The sequence below is a fragment of the Filicampus tigris genome, chromosome 4 (genome assembly GCF_054856515.1).
Source record: "Filicampus tigris isolate MCC_2025a chromosome 4, RoL_Ftig_1.0, whole genome shotgun sequence".
Lineage (NCBI taxonomy): Eukaryota > Metazoa > Chordata > Actinopteri > Syngnathiformes > Syngnathidae > Filicampus > Filicampus tigris.
This window is the reverse complement of record NC_141220.1, coordinates 24939097-24961407: the sequence shown is the minus strand read 5'-3', so window position 1 is coordinate 24961407 and position 22311 is coordinate 24939097. Positions and strand designations below refer to the sequence as shown.

The following is a 22311-nucleotide window of genomic DNA, read 5'->3' as shown; positions in this document are numbered from 1 at the left end:
ATCCTTCAAAAGACATAACGGGACACCAAAGACGGATGACAACATTTGGAGCTAACCGTCCGGAAGGCTGCGAGGATGGAGCGGAGGGGGTGGGGTGCGATGGGTGGCGGCGCAAGGTTCAATGGCCTTCATGTTGTGACTTGCTCGTGCTTTAGCATGACGGGAAGGTTTAAATAGACACACTGGGCCTTAGTCACTAATAAATGTGGAGAAATGTTCTTACTGTGCGTACTAGTTCAGTGTAAACGCAAAAACATCCCCATCACCAGCTAAAAAAGAAGAAATTTCACAACAGCGGAAATTGAGGTGAACGTGTCAGGGCTGCAGGCAAATAAAACAACTCTGTTTTTCCGAAGCATTTCCACTGCGGTGTCCATGACAAATAAAAAAAGGTAACTTGGAATCTATCGCAAAGGCTGTCAATGCAGCGTCAAGTGAACTGAGGTCAGCACCGTGGCTCAGATGAAGAAAAAGTGGTTTGATAATAAGGTGGATGCAAAGAAAAGTATATCAAAGCAGAGAAGTCTCGGCCTGTTTGGTGCATATGATTAAATAGGTGACTTGAGCTATGCCGTTGACAACCTTGGAAAAGTTTGTGTTACATTCATGTAAAACTACCAAGGCCTGTCTAATGCTTTGAGAACCCAGAAAAGATAACTTTATTTGAATCATGTCCTTCCTTTTTTTTTTTTTTTTTTTCTTTTTGCTGCCTACTGTGTTAATTGTTTCATTGCATTGCACAGCTTTGTAGTTAGAAGTCAAACTATCCATCTGCTATGGTAGCTATAAGGTAAGGAATGAAAAACATTCCTTTACAGCATGATTAAAGGGTTTGTAAGCTCACATATGTCCATGCAAATTGTGCTATTCAAGTCCATTTTTAGTGGTTTTGTTGGTAAAAGTTGCAAAGGATGCAAGAAAATGAAAGCAGAATGGGCGACAAACGGGCCTTTACGCTTCCGTTTTCATGGTGAATCCTCAATGATCGTCAAATTTTGAAGCCATGATCCACCAACATTACAAGGAGGGGGAAAAAGTTCTCAGCATTCAAGCGTCACCCATCGGTCGAGGGTACCTGCTTCCGATCGGGGGCTCATTTTGACCAATTCCCTAGTCGGAGTTCTTCAAAGTACGAACCTCGGAATTCACCTAGAACCTCTGCCTCAAGACAAAATCTCCAGAAAAAAAGTTAATCTTTGAAGAATCCCAGGATAAGACCATGGCTTTTCGGTTATGGGTTTTGAGACCTTTTGTGGGTTTATGTTCATGTCGCTAAAAGAAACTCACTTCAGATGCAGAAATTCTCCCCAAAATTATGGTGAGAGGAACGCAACTGGGTGATTTTTGTTGGTGATTGTGCTACTAGAATACAGGTGCTTGCAAAAATTGCTGTACTCTCAGGCATGTTGAGGACTGCCAAAAAGCAATTCATTTGTTGGAAGAATCTAGTCCGTACCACTTGAAAGCTGCACTCCGCAGGATTTTGAGTTTCTAATCACTACTGCGGGCGGCACGGTGGTCGACTGGTTAGCACGTCCGCCTCACAGTTCAGAGGTCGTGGGTTCGATCCCGGCTCCGGCCTCCCTGTGTGGAGTTTGCATGTTCTCCCCGTGCCTGCGTGGGTTTTCTCCGGGCACTCCGGTTTCCTCCCACATTCCAAAAACATGCATGGTAAGTTGATTGGATACTCTAAATTGTCCCTAGGTGTGATTGTGAGTGCGGATGTTTGTCTCTGTGTGCCCTGCGATTGGCTGGCAACCAGTTCAGGGTGTCCCCCGCCTACTGCCCAAAGACAGCTGGGATAGGCTCCAGCACGCCCCGCGACCCTTGTGAGGAGAAGCGGTACAGATAATGGATGGATGGATAATCACTACTGCCACCCGTGGCCGAAAAGTGAAACTGCACACTCCTTTATTCGCGTGCAATATCATCACTTCTTTCCTTTTGAGTAGAAAGAAAGCCATTTGTGCACCGCTTTTCAAGCCCAAGTTCAATTTCAGTACTCTCCACCGCTCAAATTTCTGATTGCCATTCTGTGAGACGACGACAGGAACGCGAACGGCGTCACGTCCCGACAAAAAGTGGGAGAAATTCGAACCCGATTCCAGTCTGAAAGTTGCTTTCCAGAGGCTTCCAAGACACCCATTGTGAACAGCTAATGTGTTAATCTATTATTTATAAGATGTGTGAGTCATAAATGGTCAAATGAAAAGGCTAATGTAAAGATATTTTGGGGCAAAAACATGCGGGGTGTAGCTTTAAGGTACCCTAGGTAGAAACAAAAAAAATGTTTGAAACAAAAGACAAATTAAAACAAAAATATCAAATGCTGGCATCCTTGATTGTCGTGTCGTTATTTTGTTGAAATAATTGTCGACTCTAAAAGGCGTCGTTGCTATGCTTTCACACTATTTTCACAGCTGGCGGCCAAAAATATGCATATTCTATGCATAAATAGGTTCCAAAACATGCAATGCTGATGTGATCTGAACTGTACAGCTTGGTGGAAACATGGCCTTAGGGTCTTTCACTTGAGGAAGTTCCATATTTACTCCAGCTTTGCTTCTCCTGCCTCAGGGGATTTGACTCCGAGCTACTGTCAATCACACGAATATGTCCTTGTCTTCAAACAATAGTAAAACTTACGGAAACAATACTACCGGCACACTTGTATTTACTGTATTTATGGTACGATATGATACAAGCTACCGTCCAAGCTGCCAACACAAACTTCAGGCTAGGTTCACACCGCAGGCAAATGCGACCTAGATCAGATTTTTTTTGCCCATATACGACCTGTGTTTGATTTTTTTTATGACCGCCTGAATGGCTCAGTTCCGATTTTTTTGCATGTGGTCCTAGATCGGATACGTATCCGATCTTTTTCGTGGTTCGCGTTAGCGGTCTGAACGGCCAGGTCGCATCGATCCTGGAGCCCAAAATGTGCTGCACGCAGCGGGGGGCTCGAATCCGCAAAGTTGTTTTGAGTAACACTATTGACTTTATATTTTACTTTAATTTATTCCCACTTGAAACATGAAGCATAAAATTCAGCCACGGCTCAGATCGATTCATTTTTTTACGCACGGTTGTTACGTGCATGAAATCAGATGTTAAAGCGTCGCCTCGTGATTTCCCCCAAACACTATATTTATTTCTACCTCCTATCTAATCACTTGACTGTATAAATGCCGAGACACGCTGGACTACATTGACTTCCGCGAACACAACGGTCGGGACTCGGCAGTGACGTCGTCTCTTCTTCTGCACATGCGCGTTATTTTGGCGACGCATCTGTTCATACAGCAGACAAACCCCTTCACATTTATAATGTAATATGAACGCTTACGCAACAACAAAAAAAATCTGATTTTCTTTTTTTTTTTGTAATCCGAATTGAGCATTAAGACCTGCGGCGCGAACCTAGCCTCATAGTCCCGTGTGTCTCTGGGCCAAGTTAAAGGCGAGCCTGCTGCTGGTGATAGCTTCTCAACCTTTTAAAGAATGCATATCCATTACACACATGGCCACCAGTGGTGTCATGTGAGCAAGCAGCGGGTCCGCCGAGTTCCCCTCGGACCTTCTCCGGTCCGCGAGTTTCACATCTGCCGCTACTTCAAAGAACACAATAATCTCTCCCTCTCACACAGATGCACTATGGGCCAAAACTGCTGAGGTTTTTCCCCCTCACAAATGAATGCTGGATGTGCTTGGTTTCACTCCTGTCAATTTGGTGATATGTTGCAAAGTTGTGGCTTCGCTTCATAAAGGTGTCAGTTGGAGCTTGGAACAGATTATTTGCATTGCTTTGAAATCCAAATAAATTGGCAGCCCTGGAACAGATTCCACCTCAGAGGTTCCACTGTCATGATCACAGGTTTTTAATTCTGTGGTCAGACTACAGTGAACCCTACCCATCTTTGTTTTTTTCTGTCCTATCCTCAGCTAGTCACTGAAAAACTCGTATTTGCAATTTCTGTGCTCTGTCTGTTATGCCCTAAAATGCTCGAAGACGAAACCAAATCCCCGGTTAATAGAAATCAGTAATTGGTGCCAAGGAAGTATACTAAGCTTAGCGGGGTTTGTTCGCGGACGTTGCAAATCGTTTTTGCTGCTTCGATGATTGTGCTCTGCTGAATGGCTATTAAAAAGCTCGAGCATCTTTAGGCCATTAATTTGAAATTGATGAAGTGTTTTGGGATGATAGTTTTTGGTGCGTTTATTGTTAAGACTATTGACAGAGGTGGGCATTTTACTACGTTTTGCTTGTCCGTCATTCATCATCCGTCAGCGGCCATGGTACCTGTCCGTCAGTCCGTCAGAAGTCAGTTGGTACGTCAGTCGGTCCTCCAAAAAAACGTCAGAAAAACGGGCGTCCATCCGCGACGGCCTGACGGATCGGTTTGTCGGTCCGACGGAATGCCCACCTCTAATACAGGCACATAAACATATTTATGGGGAAGTCAGCTACTCGCCGTTTTCACTATTAACGGCGGTGTCGTGTATGGCAACTGTGGTTTCGTGCCAATTTATACAGCATACGTCCGTGGGTGCCTCATTCGCATGCGCGGGCAAGTTATCAGGGACTGTTGTGCCTCATTGAGCCGTGAAGCTTCCTCCCATTTATTTCTCAAATGCAGCAGAGAAGTGCCCTGATCGTCTAATAAGACTTATAACAGCCAGCTATGCTATATGCAGAACGAGTAGCAAGAAGCCAGGCTCAGCCTTGAAAATAAATTACCTGGCTGCTTGCTTGTGGCTCGCATCTACTTAAGTTCTGACACCTTGAGAAGTGCACTTGAATACTTTTGGAAACAGCTTTTGCGACAAAGTCATTGCGGACCATTAAATGTGATGCAAAAATCGCTCAATCCCCCACACGAGTTTAAAATGCTGCGTTGCGGCTCTTATCAACATCTGCCATCCTGCTAATTAGAGCCCAAAAAGACACACATCACTGAGTTTCACTAGGCCAGACAAGACGTGTGACACTCATGGGGGGGGGGGGGGGTTCGAGGGACACAGACACGATGCGAATGATAAAACTGAGCGAGAGCCGAGAGCGAATCAACTACAGTTTGTTAGCTGAAGTGTCAAAAGAAATAAGATGTAAGAGTCTGGCTGATCGTGATGTCCAGCCGCTGAACTTAGGTCGATAAGGATGTTTCATTTACAGTACGTACTGCACAACAAAAGAGATGAGAAATTCAACCTGGTTAAGACAATGGCTGGACGGCTAACATCAATTATGGCGGTCCTGACATACGAGGATTTTGAGGTTACGGCCTAAAACCTGTAGCCTTAGCCCAGACCAGGTTAGTTCCATCATAGGCACATGCTACGTACAGTACAACCGTTTAACTGCTGACGAAGCATCATCAAGTGCCATCTTTGATTCTGGTCATGCCTTACTCAAACTGCGTAAAAAATATATGTATCCGTATCTTATTTTTAGATCAACAAAATGAAACGTGGTCCCTACTTGAGTCACAACGTTTCATGGCATTGCTGGGATGGTGTTAAAGCCATTGCCGTGTGGAGTCAGAAGTGACTAAGCAGATGACTTCTGTACAAATTTTAAGTCACCCTTAGGATTGTGGCAGTTTTAGGATGGAGCAAGAAGAAGATCATCAGATCTCCCTTGTACACTCAAGACTTTCATGATCATCATATTTTTATTAGATTCTATCATTTATTTGGTATCTTCGAGTAAGAACCAATCAAGTTTTTCAATCCCTGCAAGTCTGGTAGAATACCTCTAGAAGTGCAAAAATTGCTGTGAAAAAAATACAATAAAATAAAGTTGTGCTGAACTCCACTTAAACGTCATCCAAAAAACAGTTGAAAAAGAACACCCCTGGCATTCGCGCTTAGTGGACCCAACACAGTCCGACTGCGGCTTCACATAAGATGCGTCTTTGTATTGATGCGGGAAAGCTGGTCCTATGCTGTAAATTAAAAAAAAAAAAAAAAACGTCCTCCTTGCAAAGCGGGGATTTACAGGTCACGTTGAGAAAGGTGCACACGCTTCCATGCAGAACACCCATGGTCGTGAGAACAGCGAGGAGGCAATGGGAAGGAGCCGGCAAGTCATAAATCTCCCACCGCTCATAGGGTCAGGCGAGAGGGAATGGGAAGGGGGGCAGGGGGGGGGGGTGTCGTCAAACCTGTCTGTGGGCGCGTGGGGGAAAGGGGGACGGCGGTGGCGAACCAACCGCCGTGACCGACTTTTGCTCCCCGAATCAAGTGGCAGTCGGTCACGCTGTGACACCAGCAAAACCACATCTGCCTCATTTGCATTTACACATTGAACCAAGTCCGCATAATCGCCAGGGAAGACTGTGTGCCTCTCTGTATGTATCTGAGTGTAAGACGGCGGTGGGGATCGTACATAAATGAGAAAAAATATGGAACTGAGACAGTTGGATGGATGAGACGTGAGGATTAGGTCATGAAGCGAGTGCTTCCTGCCGTTGCAACGCACTTCTACGGATCACTTAACGCATTCCAGAAATCGTGTCGAACTTAAGCATTTTCCCTTCCTCGTGTTTAAAATCAGAAAATGCCAGATTCTCACATTATCCTGACTGATTATCCGTTGGCGTGGGACCCCAACCCCCCCCCGTTTGACGTTTGTTTGTGTCATTCACCACAATAAAAATGGCAATGGGAAAAATTTGCCAACTGCAATGTTGCAAACAGATAAGCTAACAGTTAGCCTAACTACTACTATTACTACCATCTTTTCTCTCACCCCGGCACTCTCGTACAAATAGGTTCAGATGTTAATCTGCTCATTCAGTCTTTGAATTGTTACAAACATATTCATACACCAGGCCATTGCAGGCCTTCCTACAAAATGTGAAGTGTGCTTGTGGGAATTTTCCTCCATTTATGAGGTTACTCATTTTGGACCTGAAGGTTCATCCTGGTTGTCTCTACAATCGTAGCTTTGTGCACTAGGACACAAGAAATGACCCTTTCCGAAACCGTTTCCACAAAAGTGGAAGCAGAGAATTGTCCAAAATGTCTTGGTAACAACTAAGGGATCCAGCCCAGCCCTTGACTTGACTTGTGAGTGGCTTTTTCAAGACTGCCTTACTCTCGTTCTCTTCGCAATCCCTGCATCTTTGCAGCTTTAGCCCTCACAGTGGGCGATCAGAGAGAAGATGCTGATGTTGTGACTCCCGTCTAAAGCGGCTCAGTGTATCAGCGGGTGGACAGACTCGGCCGAGAGCTTCTCCCAACAGCGAGCCGACTCCTTGGCCTAACCCCCACCTCGTGGGGCTAATCCCTGTCGCCAGTCCACCACAAAAGGCTACTTGCTAGCACACTGCGCAGATGCTACACGCCGTCCTAAGGAAGAGAGATGCTCCGGAATGCCACGCTTTGTACTGCTTTGACTGCCTTTTTTTGTGACACAATATAGAGAAATGTTCCGGAAAATGGGGGTTAATAGGGAGTCGGTTTCTCATTACATTCTTCTGGGAAGTTCTTTCGTCACCCAAGAGTTCCTTGCTTTGTGCAATGAGTAACAGAAATGTGCCTTCCCCATATGATTCTCACAGAGTTAGAAGCATAGAATTGTACTGGTCAAGCGGGGGATTGTCAAACGTCTCTTAAAATAATCCTGATCAATAATCTTGTGGTTCTGGGTGTGTTGAGAGTGATTTATTTATTTATTTTTTTTTTTTACACCGTGATCTGCTCGTAAAACAGTCAACACTGAGGTACGGATTCCGCGATTGTGAAACGAAGGGGATGTGAAGCTTGCAATGTTGGACCAACTATTTGAGTGCTCGTATAACGTGTCTCACAAGTCACCCACCAAAAAAAAAAAAAATGACAAGAAGAAGTCTTGGCGACTTTAACGTAGTTGCCAGACAAGCTAACAGTTTGACTGGCTTGTTTTATTTCTTCTTCTCTTCTTTGCGTGAGGTCTTTCACAATTTAAAATGGTTAAAGATGTTAAAAATGTATCCGCATACCCCACTTAAAGTAGAAGTAATCCAAACATTTTTTTCAAGAATATGTTCTATTCAGGCCCACTAGTTGAAACGAGGCAATATGATTAATGTGAAATATGAGTTAAGCAGCAAAATCCACTTGTTTTTAGCCATCTCAAGGGGCGGCCATTTTGTCACTTCAGTCGACTGAAAATGACATCACACACCCTCAGGGCTGAGATAACAACCAATTACGGCTCACCTGTTTTCTGAAGCTGAGCTATGATTGGTCGTTATCTGCGCACTGAGGGTGTGTGATGTCATTTTCAGTCGACAGAAGTGACAAAATAGCCACCCCCTGAGCTAGCTAAAAACGGGTGGATTTTGCTGCTTAACTCATATTCCAAAAACACATTAATCAGGATGCTGTGTGTAAACTAGTGGACCTGCATAGAACATATCCTTAAAAAAAATATGTTTGGGTTGACTTCCGCTTTAAGATGAAGTCGAGTCCAACCCTAGTTTAACTGATACATTTATAAATTTGTCTCATTGTCATCCAGCCTGCCATCCGTTACGGATCACCAGTCAATCATAAGAGCATACCTGAGAAGGAACTGAAGTCAGACATGCGCAGTCAACCAAGACACTACCAATGTCTCGAGTCTCAATACTTCAATCCATATAGTGTAATTAACAGACCAACATTCGTTGGTTCCAAATCTAACAACATATTCGTGCGCACTTCCAAAGTGAACAACAATAGCCATCGCTGGGCCGAGTTTGGCAGCGTGACAAGTTGCACATAAGCAGGCAGCGGTTGAGCCATCTTTTGTTTGCCGCCTCCACATCCACAACAATGCTTCACGCAGGATATTTCCCGCGTCTAATTAATGCGCGGGGCGGCTGTATAAAACGGCTAATGAGAGCTGTGATCACAGCGGCGTGAAAGCAGGCGTTACGGAGAGGGGAAGGCGAAGGAACGGGGTGCTTTACAGTTATTAGCCTGCCACTTGAACACGGCTGCTGAGAGGTGGCGGAGGTGGGTAGGTGAGTGCTCGGTCGGTTGTGTATCAGGCATGCTCACACAAAAACACACACTATCTTTGAGCTATTTTTTTGCATTGCACATGAATAGCTTTCAGCATCTGCAGCCGTACATTAGCTGTCCAGAGAAAACCTTGCAAGCCTTTGATCATTGTCCTCAACGTACTATTAAAAGTGTGTATCTTAAAAAAATAAATTAAAAAACACTTCTCCCTATTGGCATCTACAGTAATTCCGCGTCAGACCACATCCCCATTAAATTTGTTTGCAAGACACAAAACGAAAGAGCCAATCGCCATTTATTGCTTTTAATAGCACATGTTTGTATTTTCCCTCTCTAGTCACTGTTATACTGTATAGTAACATAAAATTAACAGCGGTATCTTGATTCACGGTTGCCTCGACGCATACGTTTTAAGATGTAAGTTTTAAGATTGTGTTGAGGCACTTTCGGCTGTTTATGGAACGGGACATACAAATACAAAATGATTAACACAAGCATCTGACTTGTTCAATAAATGGCAAAAAATTTACAAAAAATGTCAAAACTGGTGTAGAGTCTACATTATGCGTTTTCCCCCGCACAATTTACAACCATTTTAGATGTCTTAATAACGTGTGTCTCAAGGACCAAGAGTTATAGCATTAATTGGTTAGAAAATCAATATCCATTTAAATATGTTGTTGGAATTTGGATAAAGAAATCCACATCTATTCAATTATATTTGCCAGGAACATTACGTTACTCAGATATCCATATTGCAAAGGATTCGCACCGACACTCTGTATATCTTCCAGCAATCCTGAAAAGTGCCAAAAGCAGACTTTTTTCGTCCAATAAAAAGTAGTAAGGCGGTGTGTCCAAATTATGGCTCGTGGGCCAATTTCCGCCAGTCTTCCCGATTTTTGAAATCACTAAAATTACTACAGTACTAATACCACTGAGAAACAGGTGTTATATAAAGCTTTTCTAGATATGCAAGTAGTAAAAACATTTCTCTTTATCAAGGAAAATAAAGATAATTCTGTTAGAGAAGCAAAATGGTTTATCTCCACTTTCTGCTCCGTGTCAAGGTCTCATTTGTGGCCATATCACGATGATCCTTAACTCATTCACTGCCATTGACGAATTGACTTGTCTTTTCACAGTCCAGCCATTCAATGATAGGGAATATATTTATATATATTTTTTCAAATGTTTTCAAGCGTTAGGGTAAAAGTGGCTCTGGAAATGTCTGGCAGTGATTGAGTTAATTAACTGCTTTAAAAACTCTCATCTTACTGCTTAGTGCAGGGGAGGATCTATTTCAGTGGGATGCAGTGCTGGGACCCACCCTCAAAATCCTGAAAAGTCCCAAATACTTTGTCTAATCCCCTTGAACAGAAAGCAGTGATGTCATAGCAGTTTTTCAAAAATAACTATAGTGATGAATTGTTTTTCCGCATGTCTAATAAGTAAAACCCAAAGAATTGCAAAGTAGCCCCTTGCATCCCTCCATTATTATGTGTTAAAATCTTTACAGTCGTTGCACAGTTGACAACAAAATTATATGCGGCCCCGGAGGAAAAAGTTGGAAAACCGCTGAAGAGAGGCATGACAAATTCGCACGACGACACCGTGGGGATGTTCCCGTACGCCTTGGGGTGTTATTCCCTAAAAAAAAAAAAAAAAAAAAAAAAAAAAAGGAAAAAAAAAGTTGCTCCCTCAGCACGATAAATGAACTGCACGCCAGCAACTCTTATCAGCTCATTACTGGAAACCAAAGAGGGACTCACACTCTCTCATTGGCGTTTCTTTTCACACCTTCATTCATTCACTCCGCCAGCGGCAACAGCAAGCTCACCTGTGCAATCTCATACAGCAGCTTGTAGTGTTCCTCGCGCTTCTGTAAAGTGCACAGATTGCAGCCCATTATAGTTGTCGTGGAAACGGCAGGCGTCCGGTTCTCCCCGGTGACGGACACAAGGGGGGGAGAGGGGGGGAGTTCAGGGTCCACGGCGCGCTGCTTCTCATCCGTCACTCCTCGGCCAGCATCTTCTGGGAGGTGCGCGCAGCTTCAGCATCCGCCGCCGTGTGCTGCGCTCCGCTGGCACGCGCTGGCACGCCGGAGGTCGTGGCTATGCGAGGGACACTCCTCCGTACGGGATGACGGCGACGCTCGCGGCTCATGAATAATCAAGCGGGCGGTTTAGGGCGGCGGGATTGGCGAAGGGGCGGGAGAGGGGGGGGGGCGGGGAAGTGGAGGAGGGAGGCGGAGTCAGAGGGGCTGAGGGAGCTGGGACATTACGACTGACGCACAGTTAGATGGTGAGGCTCCTTTGTGTAAGGAGCTGTTCATTGACTTCACTGGCGGATTATCTAACTCAATGAGTTAGAATATGACAGAAGAGTTCATTTATTCAGTAGCGCCATTGAAATTTTTAAATAAAAAATGAAAAATACATTCCATAAGGCCAGTTTCTTACTTCATTGAAAGTCATGTTGTTTTTAACTTATTCATTTCTAGAGGTTTTGACTTGTCCTTTTCTGTAGGCTAATCGTCTAAATTGTAGATGAAATCATGAAATCTTTCTGTGTCGCGAATCTGGATGAAGTAGGAGTTCCACTTTTTTAATTGAACTAATTACATTCTTTTTTTTAACCCAATTCTAAGTGATATGGACCTGTATAACTGAATAGTAAATATTTACTAATTATTAGTTTGACAAAAAATATGAATGCTACTGAAACACATACATGTTTTTCCCGGATAAAATACAATTAGATTGCACCAATTGACATAACATACGGAGTCAATTTCTACCTCATTTCTATATTAAATGACATTCTGATTAATATTTCATCTGTTGAGTATGAATTAAGCAGCAAAATCCACCAGTTTTTGTCCAATCACAGGTGGCAGTCATTTTGCCACTTGATTTGGACTGAAAATGACATGACCCAGAAAACAGGTGGGCCCTGAGCAACCATGATGTTGATTCCATTTTTGAATGTACTAAAATCAAATTGTCCACAACATTCTAATATACTGAGCAGCACCTTGGTTTCCTTGCCTTTGTTAGTTTGAATGTTTTATAATTCGCCCCTCCACATACTCCCCATGAAGAGATAAAATACACGCTTCAGGTCTCAAGTAATTCTACTTTATCAGTTGTCAAGCAGCTAAAAAAATGTCAGGTGGAAAAAAAAAAAAAAAAAAAAAAAAAAAAAAGACTTCAATGTTATGTGTTATATTTGAAGCCAAGCACACATCTTCAGGGCTGGATCGGGTCATTACTTGTAGCACAGAGCAGCAGCGCTGAACCGTCGCAACAATCAAACGGGAATTGACCTTGTTCGTTAAAGCTGACACAGGGTTGAAAATAATTGGGGGGAAAACAGCTCATTGCGTATTTATAATCCGGCCTACAGCAGAGGTGTGGGCGGTAATGGCAGTTTTTGCCGCAAATTGGCAAACAGCATATATGGATTTCAGAGCAAATCCACATCGGCTAACTCTCCCCTCAAACTGCGCTAATCGCTATACCTTCGCTATTATTGTCCCCGCCGTGAAATCTTCTCTGACGAGTGGGAAGCCGTGCTAACGAGCAATAATTGTTAACAAATTGGCCTCCCAGCCATCGACGGGGCCTCGCTGCGCCGAATGGAGTAGATGAGCGCTCATCAGCGGGGCCGGCGGGCATCTCGTCCCCGGGGGACGCCGGTAATCCGATTTTCTGGGCTTTAATTTTGCGCGACTGCCTGGAGGCGAGCCAAACAGAAAGCTACATCACAGGGCACCATTATGGCTAATACCATCCAGCACTTTGCCGTACCCTGTTGTCCACCATCCCTATAAAAACGTCCTCAAGAATCAACAAGGAGAGAGCTTTCTGCTGTTGCTAGGCAATAGTAAACCCAAAAAGTGACATTCGCCGGTCATGTCGGGAGCCTCTTTCAACACAAAAATCGGGAGCCTCTTTCACACAAAAATCCTGAAAAACGGATCTGGCATTATTTGTTATGCAGCTTTTAGACAAAATTAGGGTTGAAAAATGTCAAGAATTTTCTAAGTTGATAGCTTTACGTTATTATTAGGAGTTTATGGGGATTAATAGTGGGGCTCGATGATTATGGTAGTAATAATAATAATCACGCTAATTTGGATTGCGATTGAAATCGCGATTAATAAAACGATTGTCGGCTTCAAAACTATGTATATCAATATTATCATCATAGCCTCGTGACCATTCATCCTTGCACGTGGAACACTTTATTCTTTGCATTGTTGGAATACGCACTTACAATGAGATAAGAAGAAGGTTGCGATCTATTGATAGAGCTCGTCTTTCACAGATTTGTGAAATACAAGCAATTTTGTCCCAGTTTTTGACCATTTATTCAATTTCACAAACGCACATTCTTCACGACAAAAACTCTCAAATAGTCAACAGTAAAAGTCAAAATGATATCCAGAACCCAAATGAAAAGGGAACAACATGATAACAGGATTTAGTATCAATTGATGTTTGGTTCCTTTGCCTGTTTTCAGTCAAGTTTCATTATGCACTTTGGGAAACAAACCAGATGTCGACCATTGTATTGTTTAAGCAAGTAACGGGAATCCGAAATAAACTCCTGGAGTGAATTATGTTTTAGAACCAAGGTACACTTCTTTTGCTAAACATCCCACGTTTGATTGTGGACACTTGGTGTGCGTGTGGGGGAGTGTAAAACACAATGCGCTCTCTGCACAGAAAAAGACAAATACGCGAGTCCCGAAATGTGCTGACAACGTCCGTTATTAGCCGGCGCGGAAAAGTGACCGTTACAATGTGACGCGGCAATCAGTGACCCCTGAGGTTAAGACGCTCATCAGTCACCCAAATGGTCCATCTCATCATCTGTGAAGCGAGACTGATACAGTAGCCCTCTGCCTGCGGTCAAGCAGCGCCACTCGATGGGTCGCGCCAAGTGACTGATGCTCTTTGGAAAGTGCATTGAAACTGATAAAAGCTCTTCCCAGGCACTTTACGGCCGTCGGTTTTACATGGTGACAGGCTGAGTTCTAGATCCAGTGCGACCTCAGGAGTGGGGGATGACGGTATCATTCAGTGGTCCCTCGACTTAACGAGTTCCTTAATTTAATTTTTTCTAATTGCTAGCTGTCGTTCAGTCGATTTTTGCGTTTACGATTTTTGCGTTACGAGCAAAAATTAAAAAAAAAAAAAAAAAAGTGTGCTTCCTTCAAGATGTTTTTTGCCACTCCCAGTTGTAGAAAACTCAAAAATAAAACTCACCATAATACAAAATACATTGCGCATTTATGTGCATTTAACCAAACCGCATAACTTAGCTTGACGCTAACACAAAATGTGAAACACCATAGAGCAGCTAACAAGACTAGCATTGATTATGCCGTATATCGATATCGAATGCAAATGGTGCGGCGGCACACACAGAGAGCCCGTTTAACAATACTCATCGGCATATTTTCTTTCTGCTCTACACTGTATAGCAAACCGAACCCTGTCGTGAATAGAGAAAAAATGCAAATGACACCCCCTAAAAATGTTTAGAATTGCCTACACTTCCACTATAAATACATCACACACGATTATAAAACACTTAAGACTCAATTCAAACTCATCTTACGTTACCCCCGAAAGATAAAATGGCTGACAGATGATTTTATTTTGAAAAAAATACACTGGAAATGCATGTGTATATGCTGTACTTTGTGAAGACTCTCCATTAGTTCCACAAACAATCCAGGCTAAACTTTGCTCCTCCCAAAGATACAAAGTAGTCATGATGTATCACTTCAGCATACTTCCTTCACACCAATTCCTTTTTAGCCAGATATTTGGTTAATCTCGTGACATTTAAATCTGAATCCAAGGGCAGGTCTTAGATTTCACAAAAAAAAAATATATATATATACAAATAGGCGAGTTTTTCGGCAAATAGCTAACCTAAGGAAAAAAAATTCAAATAGGCGTATTTACGAATAGTTAGCTATTGCGTCTGTTACATCATGTTCAGCACTGTTACCGATTTTATTTTGGTATGTTTCCAGTTATTTTTGTTTCAACCAGCTGTAATGAACAAAGTACTGATTTGGATCATCTGTGACTTTTGTCAAACATTCGAGTCTCGTCTGTCACCGACATTTGACAAGAAGCAGCACTGAAGTGAAGATTGCTGCGTTAGCTTGTCAAGCTAGTCCTCCGGTTAGCTGCCATATGCTTGTCAGTAGGTGCTTAAAAGATAGTGTTGTGTGTGTTTATGTGTGCTTTTTTTTTTTTAATCAGGGTTCAAACTCCCTGGGAGGCAAGGCCTCATTCAAGCTCCCACAAAGATCTGTGAGGGGGCGGGGGTGTCGTTTATTTTATTAAGTTAAAAACACTTCAATTAATTCACTGTCTGCGCTGCTATTGTTTCTATCAAATTTATACGAACGGCCTTCCCGTCTCCTCAGTGTCCTTTCCCAGTCTCCACCAGTCGTTCATCAGCCGGACAGGCCTTTGCCTGCTCAGGTAGAAACAAGCCCGCCACCGTGTTCATTCCCCCAGTTAATGGGCCTCACATCACAAGGCACGGCGAGCCGATCCGTCCTCGCCGTGATGGCTGTATTTGGAACCCTCTTCAATTGCGTTTCTGACAAACTGATATTTAAGCTCCCCTAAAACCTCAAGGTATAACCTTCAGCCAAGTGTGGAATGCAGCTACGGCCAGGCTGTAAACCCGTAGACCCGGAGATGTGCCGGTAAGACCCTATTCATTTTTTTTTTTAACCCCCTCTCGCAAGACGTCAGAAAACTGCATCGCCGACAGGAAATGACTTGACAAGTTTGCGCTTATGTAAACACATCGGAAGCAGATGAAAGGAGACGGAGCTAACAGCTTCCACTCTTCTGGGAAGACTTTTTACAAAGGATACAAAAGAGGTCGAAATGCCAAACCCTGCCTACGTTGTACAATGGGGCTTTGACGAACATCTTCCTGATTTTTTTGCTTTGTGTTGCGAGACAACATTTGACATCCACAGTATCTTTTTTGGTGCTTTTTGTCTATTTTTATTTTATTTTTTTGCATTGTAAGAGTGATAGCAAAGATGGGGTATTGTAATGTAGCAACAAGAGTGGCAAGTATTTGTTTTCTGGCTGCTCAGTACAATATGCAACATGAATTAAAAAAAAAAAAGACTAATGCACATGTGCGGAATCAAATGCATTTGGTCTTAATGTAACGAGACTCACCTCCCAGGCCCAGACACAATAATCGTAATTCGTTACTGTTATAGCTACCCGTACATCTGAAGACTTTGAGATTTAGAAAGCTCCCATCTCACACCTGCTCACATTTAAAGAAAATATCGAGTTTTTAGTCACAGCATAGTATTTTACAAAGACTGAGAACTTCGCAGGGGTCACTCTCAACAGATTTTCCCCCATCATGCTCAGCAGCGTTTTCGCCGGTATTTCCCTTTGCCCATGCCGATCTCGTGATTGTTTACAAAATTTACCGTTGCCTAGGAAAAGACTGATCCAAACCAGCTGAGATTAATTATCACCTGACACTGAACGATCAAGATGACGGCAGCGCGCTTTGACTCCAGTAAAACTCGAAAACTTCCTTCTGACTTTTAGTTTTTAGTCTGAGACTGTGAAAATCTTTAAGCGTAAGCCCGGCATTAGTATGAGCACACAACTGAAGTTTTACAATGGCACGGTGAAATTACGGTAGGCCCATACATCTCACAGTCAGGAAATCTGAGTTGAAATCGCCGCTGGAACGAGTCTCTGTGGAGTTCTCTCTGTGCTGGCGCGGGGTTTATCCGAGTACTCCGGCTTCCTCACCAGTAACTTTTCCATCAGTTGCATCAACTAACAAGCTAGGCCATGGCTGAGAAGCCACATTGATAAAGCAGAGAGATCAGAATCAAATTTAATGGATGCAAAGCTCCGGATTAGGACAGATGAGTGGGGCTCATCACATGCTGGCGGAAGAGACATCTTTATCCCAACGCTGGCTTTCCGTAACCTAGGCAACAGGGTAGCACCTTTAGAGAGTGGGAAATGTAATAAAAATACGTTCCAAGCTGTGATCCCTCGAGTGCATGACGATGTCTGTGTGGAATACCAAGCATTCTCAGGCTTTGATACACAAACCGATCACCCACCCAAATTATATGACCCGATTTGGGAGTGATTAAACGCGCACCTACTACGAATCAACATCACTGGATGTCGTCTCTCCAATGACAGGTCTGACAGTGGCTAGTCCAGCTGTGTCGACATGCAAAAGCGCACAGTTGGACGTTTCAAAGCGAACACTTGGTGGTCAAAAACCGCGGGAAACCAACCAAAACATCTCTCTCAGAGACGATCAATTATTAACTGCATCTTTAATTCATGTGGGAACATGGCCGTGGATATAAATAGCACATTGTGGTGTGTAGCTTTGCATGATAACACACCCACTGTTGCTTTTGTGGCAGTCAAGATTGTCTTGTTAAAATCTGTGTTTTTGATTTCAAAGCTAGTTATCATTTCATTAAAACTCCAACTGTGAAAGGGGATATGTTATGGAAAAATTAATTTGGTGTTTTTTGTATACAATACTTGGGTTTCTGGAGTGCCTACCCACCCATCAAGTGTGAAATTAAACACCCAAGTAAATCTTTTTTTTTCAGCTTATTTCTGAATATGATTGTTTATAATAGCCGGTGGCTGTCACTGCTTTTAAGGATTGGTGCGCTTATGACCTACAATGAGGCACTCTAAAGCTTAAGGTAGACTTATTTTTATTATTCCACCACCCCCTTATTCTTCCATCTAACATGGACATGCTGCTTTGTAGGTACAGCTAGCTAGCTAATAGCTACGGTATGCAGGTATAGCTAGCTAGGTAACTGCACATGGCAACTAAACCAGATAACCTCTAATGTGATAAAAGACTCTTTAAGTTCTTATGTATTGAGGGAGGAACGACTGATGCCAGGGTCCATGTGCATTACTGAGACCCCTGCCCCCCCAAAAAAGTAGAAAAATTGAAATGGTGAAAAACAATTTAACGCTATATCTTCTTAACTCAGTACTACATTATCTTCCAATAATGTATTCACAAACAAATCTCTGAATTCATTTTACAGGGTTTTTAAGGATGATCTTAAGTTTTTCACTAGAAAACACACAAACATTGGTGTTGGATTTATAGCGAGAGGTACATGAGGTGGAGGTTGAGGCATATGTTAACGCCACGGACCATTTGTCAGCTGAAGAGGCTCCACTAGTGCAGCGAGTGTTTTATTAGGACTTTATGTGATGTATAACGCTCATTTCGGATGATTAAGATGATCGTTTTAACATTCGGTGTTTGGATCTTGCTCAGGTTGACGTTTGCATTTGTAGCAATGCGGTCCCTAGCGTCCTAGATAATCAACAATCGTGATCAATCAACTAATGGAACCGACAGGCAAGTCGACGAGAATCAAGATTTTTTTCTTTTTCTTTTTTTTTTTTTTTTAATGAGCTGCAACAAAATCATTATGGTACTTAGCCACTTCTCTGACAGCTCAAAATCAATTGACAACTTGCAGGAATACACAGAAATAATGAACATAAGAAATCTGGAGCCGTGTTACCTCGAGTATAATATGAGACACCGTTCTTAATCGGACGTTTTCATCAAAATCATCATTCGCGAAGAATCCGAAGAACACGGACGTTTCATGTAAAAATCTGATTTTAGGCGTCTCAAGCATTTCGTTTTTGATATAACTCAAATCCAAGTCTGGTTTTTGCTTACAGATAGGAACATCAACACTATAAATACATTGCCAAGGAATGGGGACCTGCCACGCAAAGAGCTGACCAAAGAGCCGGGCCGTATGGTTTCTGACATCCTTGAAAATCAATAGACGACTTGCAGGGGTGCAGAGGCATCTTTTGTAGGATACCATTGGAAATCAGTAGGATTCTTGCTCCTATACAGGATAATCATGACCCAGAGTTGTGACTAACAGACCGTCGATAACGAACATGGAGCTAATTTGACCTTAGGCGTGTTGGCGGATTGTTTTTGGTATCATTCAAAATCAATAGACCAAACTTGCAGGCACACAGATAAATGACCCTTCATGTTTTCAAAAAGATTCATTGAACATTTGTTGGGGTGGGGGGTGGGGGGGCACATCACATCACTTGAAGTTTGAATTGCTACCTTGGGCTTCTTTGCACCATTCCTAATCCAGTGGGTTTCATGCTTTGATACATTTACAAAGTGTTGCCAAGCTGTACCTTATCATAAGAAATGTCACCTCCCAAAAAGGATTTGATTTCAAGCACCTTGACCATTCCGTCTTTTTAACATTCAAAATCAATAGACAACTTCTCATAGATAAGGTGCTGAAGAACAAGTATTCTAAATGTGAAGTGAAAGAGCTAAAGTTGTTGGCTGTTAAATGCATTTTTTTGCAATTCGGACGTGCATACCTCAGAGTCAGTGCATGTCACGTGTGTTAATGGTGGAACTTGTCACTGAAGCCAACATGCATATCGGTCGCATCATTGATTTCAGACTCTTGAGAGAGCGCTCATCAATAACCCGCCAATGCTCACCTGACGCTCGCGTGAGAGATTCGTGCTTGTGACGAGATAAAGCAGATCCATTAAAGCAATCAACAACACAAAAGCCTGTTTGTAGATTTTTTTTTTTTTTTTCCACCCAGAATATCGGCAAATCTGGAACGTATACTTAGAATACATTTTCACTCTTTTGGAAATACTTTGGACACGTTTCAGCTTGTCAACCTTCTTCTACTAGTTCGACTTTGAAGAGTTGAGGTCCTGACTCCAGTTAAGTTGGCTCACACCAAATTCACCCTTACGAGTTGAATTAATTCTGCGACCAAATGCGTGACCCAAATCCACTCTCCCCATTGAAATGAAAGGAAATGATAATAATCTGTTCAAACATCTAAAAAAAAAAACACAGAATAGGAGTGTTAAAGTGCTTTGATTACCTTGAAGGTGAACTTACAATTCAGGTGAAAGCCTATTTCACACCACCAAACTCTGGACCTCTCCACTGTGAAGCACCAGTCCGCCATGCCAACCACCTTGAAAGTCCTCTCCTCACATGTTGTGAGAGTCACCTGTGCACCTTGAGGATCATCCTTAAAGCCTTCATCCAAACAACGCCAAAATTAGAATCGCCACACATTGTGGAGTAAGATCAACTGCCAATGGATCACAGGCTTGTTATATAGCCACAGATTAGTCTGGAATTACGATGACACACAGAGGGTAGTAATCTTTTTTTTTTTTCTTCATCCTCCCGTTAAGATAACAAAAGCAGACCACAAGCAGCAGGAGGGAAAAAAAAAAAAAGGCCAGAGAGGGAGATGCGTGTGATTTAACATGCTGTGCTGCATGCTGCTGCCTTGGCACTCCAATTTAGGGGATGGAGTCCGATAATGCGTGATGGGTGACGTTGCAGCATCGGAGCTGACAAAACACACAGCATCGGACTATTTTGTACAATAGACTCTCACGGCCTTTGACACTCTTCTGGGACTTCATTTTGAAATATCTGAAAAACTCCCTTACAGAAATAACATCTGGATTACGCACCCTTGGAACAGCCTTTACAAGTACTTAACAAAATGTACTGTGGCTTTAATCATGCTAAGGGTAAAAAAAATTGAAATTCAGTCTGTTCTGGGATTGAATGAATGGAATAAATAAAAAAATATATTTTTTTACATATAAGTCTAACGCTAATGATCGGCTAGTTCAAAGCTTGATTTGTTATTTTTCCAGATTTTTGCAATGTAGGCACGTTAATTAATTTGAATATCGTGGCAAACAATTTACTTCAGTAATTTGTTTACAAAAAGAAACAAACTAGACAGTATCACTACACACACACTGAAATATTTCATGATTTTTTTTTTCAATTATAAAGATTAGCCCAAAAATTTAAAATAAAGCATGTACTAACTCAAGAAAATTGAATATTAAAGTGGCAATCAAATTGATTGAAAAAAATCGGTAGGATCTGGCCTTTCGAAAAGTTTTGGTTTTTTTCCACTTTAATGAATCTACATATTGTATGAATTTCACTTTTTGAACTGAACTCCTGAAATAAATTAACTTTGACGATAATCGAATTTATTGAGAGGCATCTATATAGAGACGTTCATCATTATTTTATTTTAGTGACTAACATAACAAATTACACGCCCAATTTCGCAAGTAGGTGTAAAGGAAAAAAAAAAAGTGACCGAAAAAAAATTACTTAAACTATGGTGACTTGTTTTTTCTTAAAGCACATCAAATTTTAACGTGGCAATTACAGACTGAAAAAAGAATGAGACAAGGTCATCGATCTTGATTAGCTGATATTAAAAACAATCAATGGCAGACGCAGACCGAACAAACACAACCCCTCACGCTCCCAAAGGATCGCCATTGATTTTTCACTTATAATCAACACCAAATTATCGGACGACAGATGATTAAGCGTTCGTGTGATCAAGCATTGCTTTCGATAACGGATATCAGCGATACTTGGGTTGTGTCTCCATGACAACCAGTCGCTCCTGACATAGAAATGTTCTGTATGAGAAAAAAAATAAATTAAATAAAGGCAGGACATTTTGCGTAGGAGGTAAACAAGGCCTCTAGCTAGCCCTCTGGCTAGCATGCTAACAACTCAAAGTTTGACCTCTATGACAACATTTTAGACTAGACCAGAATATTTTACAAACTATTTACAGTGGAACCTCAATACATGACTACAGAATTGTTGGTCTGAACTCAAATCACTTTTTCCCAATGAAAATAATCTTAAATTAATTGATTGGGTTCCTGGGTCGAAATGTCGCTATCACAAAACCATTATGAACTGTACAGACAGTTTATGAATGAGTATTTTAACTACTTAACTGCCATTCAAGTGTTAAAAACAACAACAAAAGTGCTAGCAACTATTATAATAATTTAACTATAGTAGTGGTTTGGATAAGGGATGGATGGATGGACCCAATGTACACTAATCTACTATTCTGGTCATTTCAATGCTAGGCTCCAGCTCACCCGTGACTCTCATGTATATAAGCGTTATACAAAAATTCGGATGGATATGGTGACATTAAATGCTTGTAAAAGCCGTCACAGTGGAAACAAAATGCCACTTGAGAATAATTTCAGATTTTCTACCAAAAGGAACAAATCCATACAGCAAGAAACCTGAAGTATAGACATTTTATTTGCTTTAGTGGGACGCATAAAATAAAGTGCTGGGCCAAATCTGGTCCCTTGGCCTTGA

At 42.2% G+C, this 22311-nt stretch overlaps 1 protein-coding gene across 3 annotated transcripts in view; it reads right to left on the bottom strand.

Moving 5' to 3' along the window:
- LOC147149069 (PDZ domain-containing RING finger protein 4) overlaps positions 1-22311 on the bottom strand; it is a 126209-nt gene that overhangs the window by 46248 nt on the left and 57650 nt on the right. The window contains exon 1 of one of the 3 annotated variants that reach the window (XM_086029396.1): positions 10838-11097. The exons of the other annotated variants lie outside the window; for them this stretch is intronic. Coding sequence (XP_085885522.1) covers positions 10838-10906 — 69 coding nt within the window. The 5' untranslated portion in view covers positions 10907-11097. Of the gene's footprint in view, positions 1-10837; positions 11098-22311 lie in introns of those variants that run through there. 3 annotated transcript variants of the gene reach the window in all.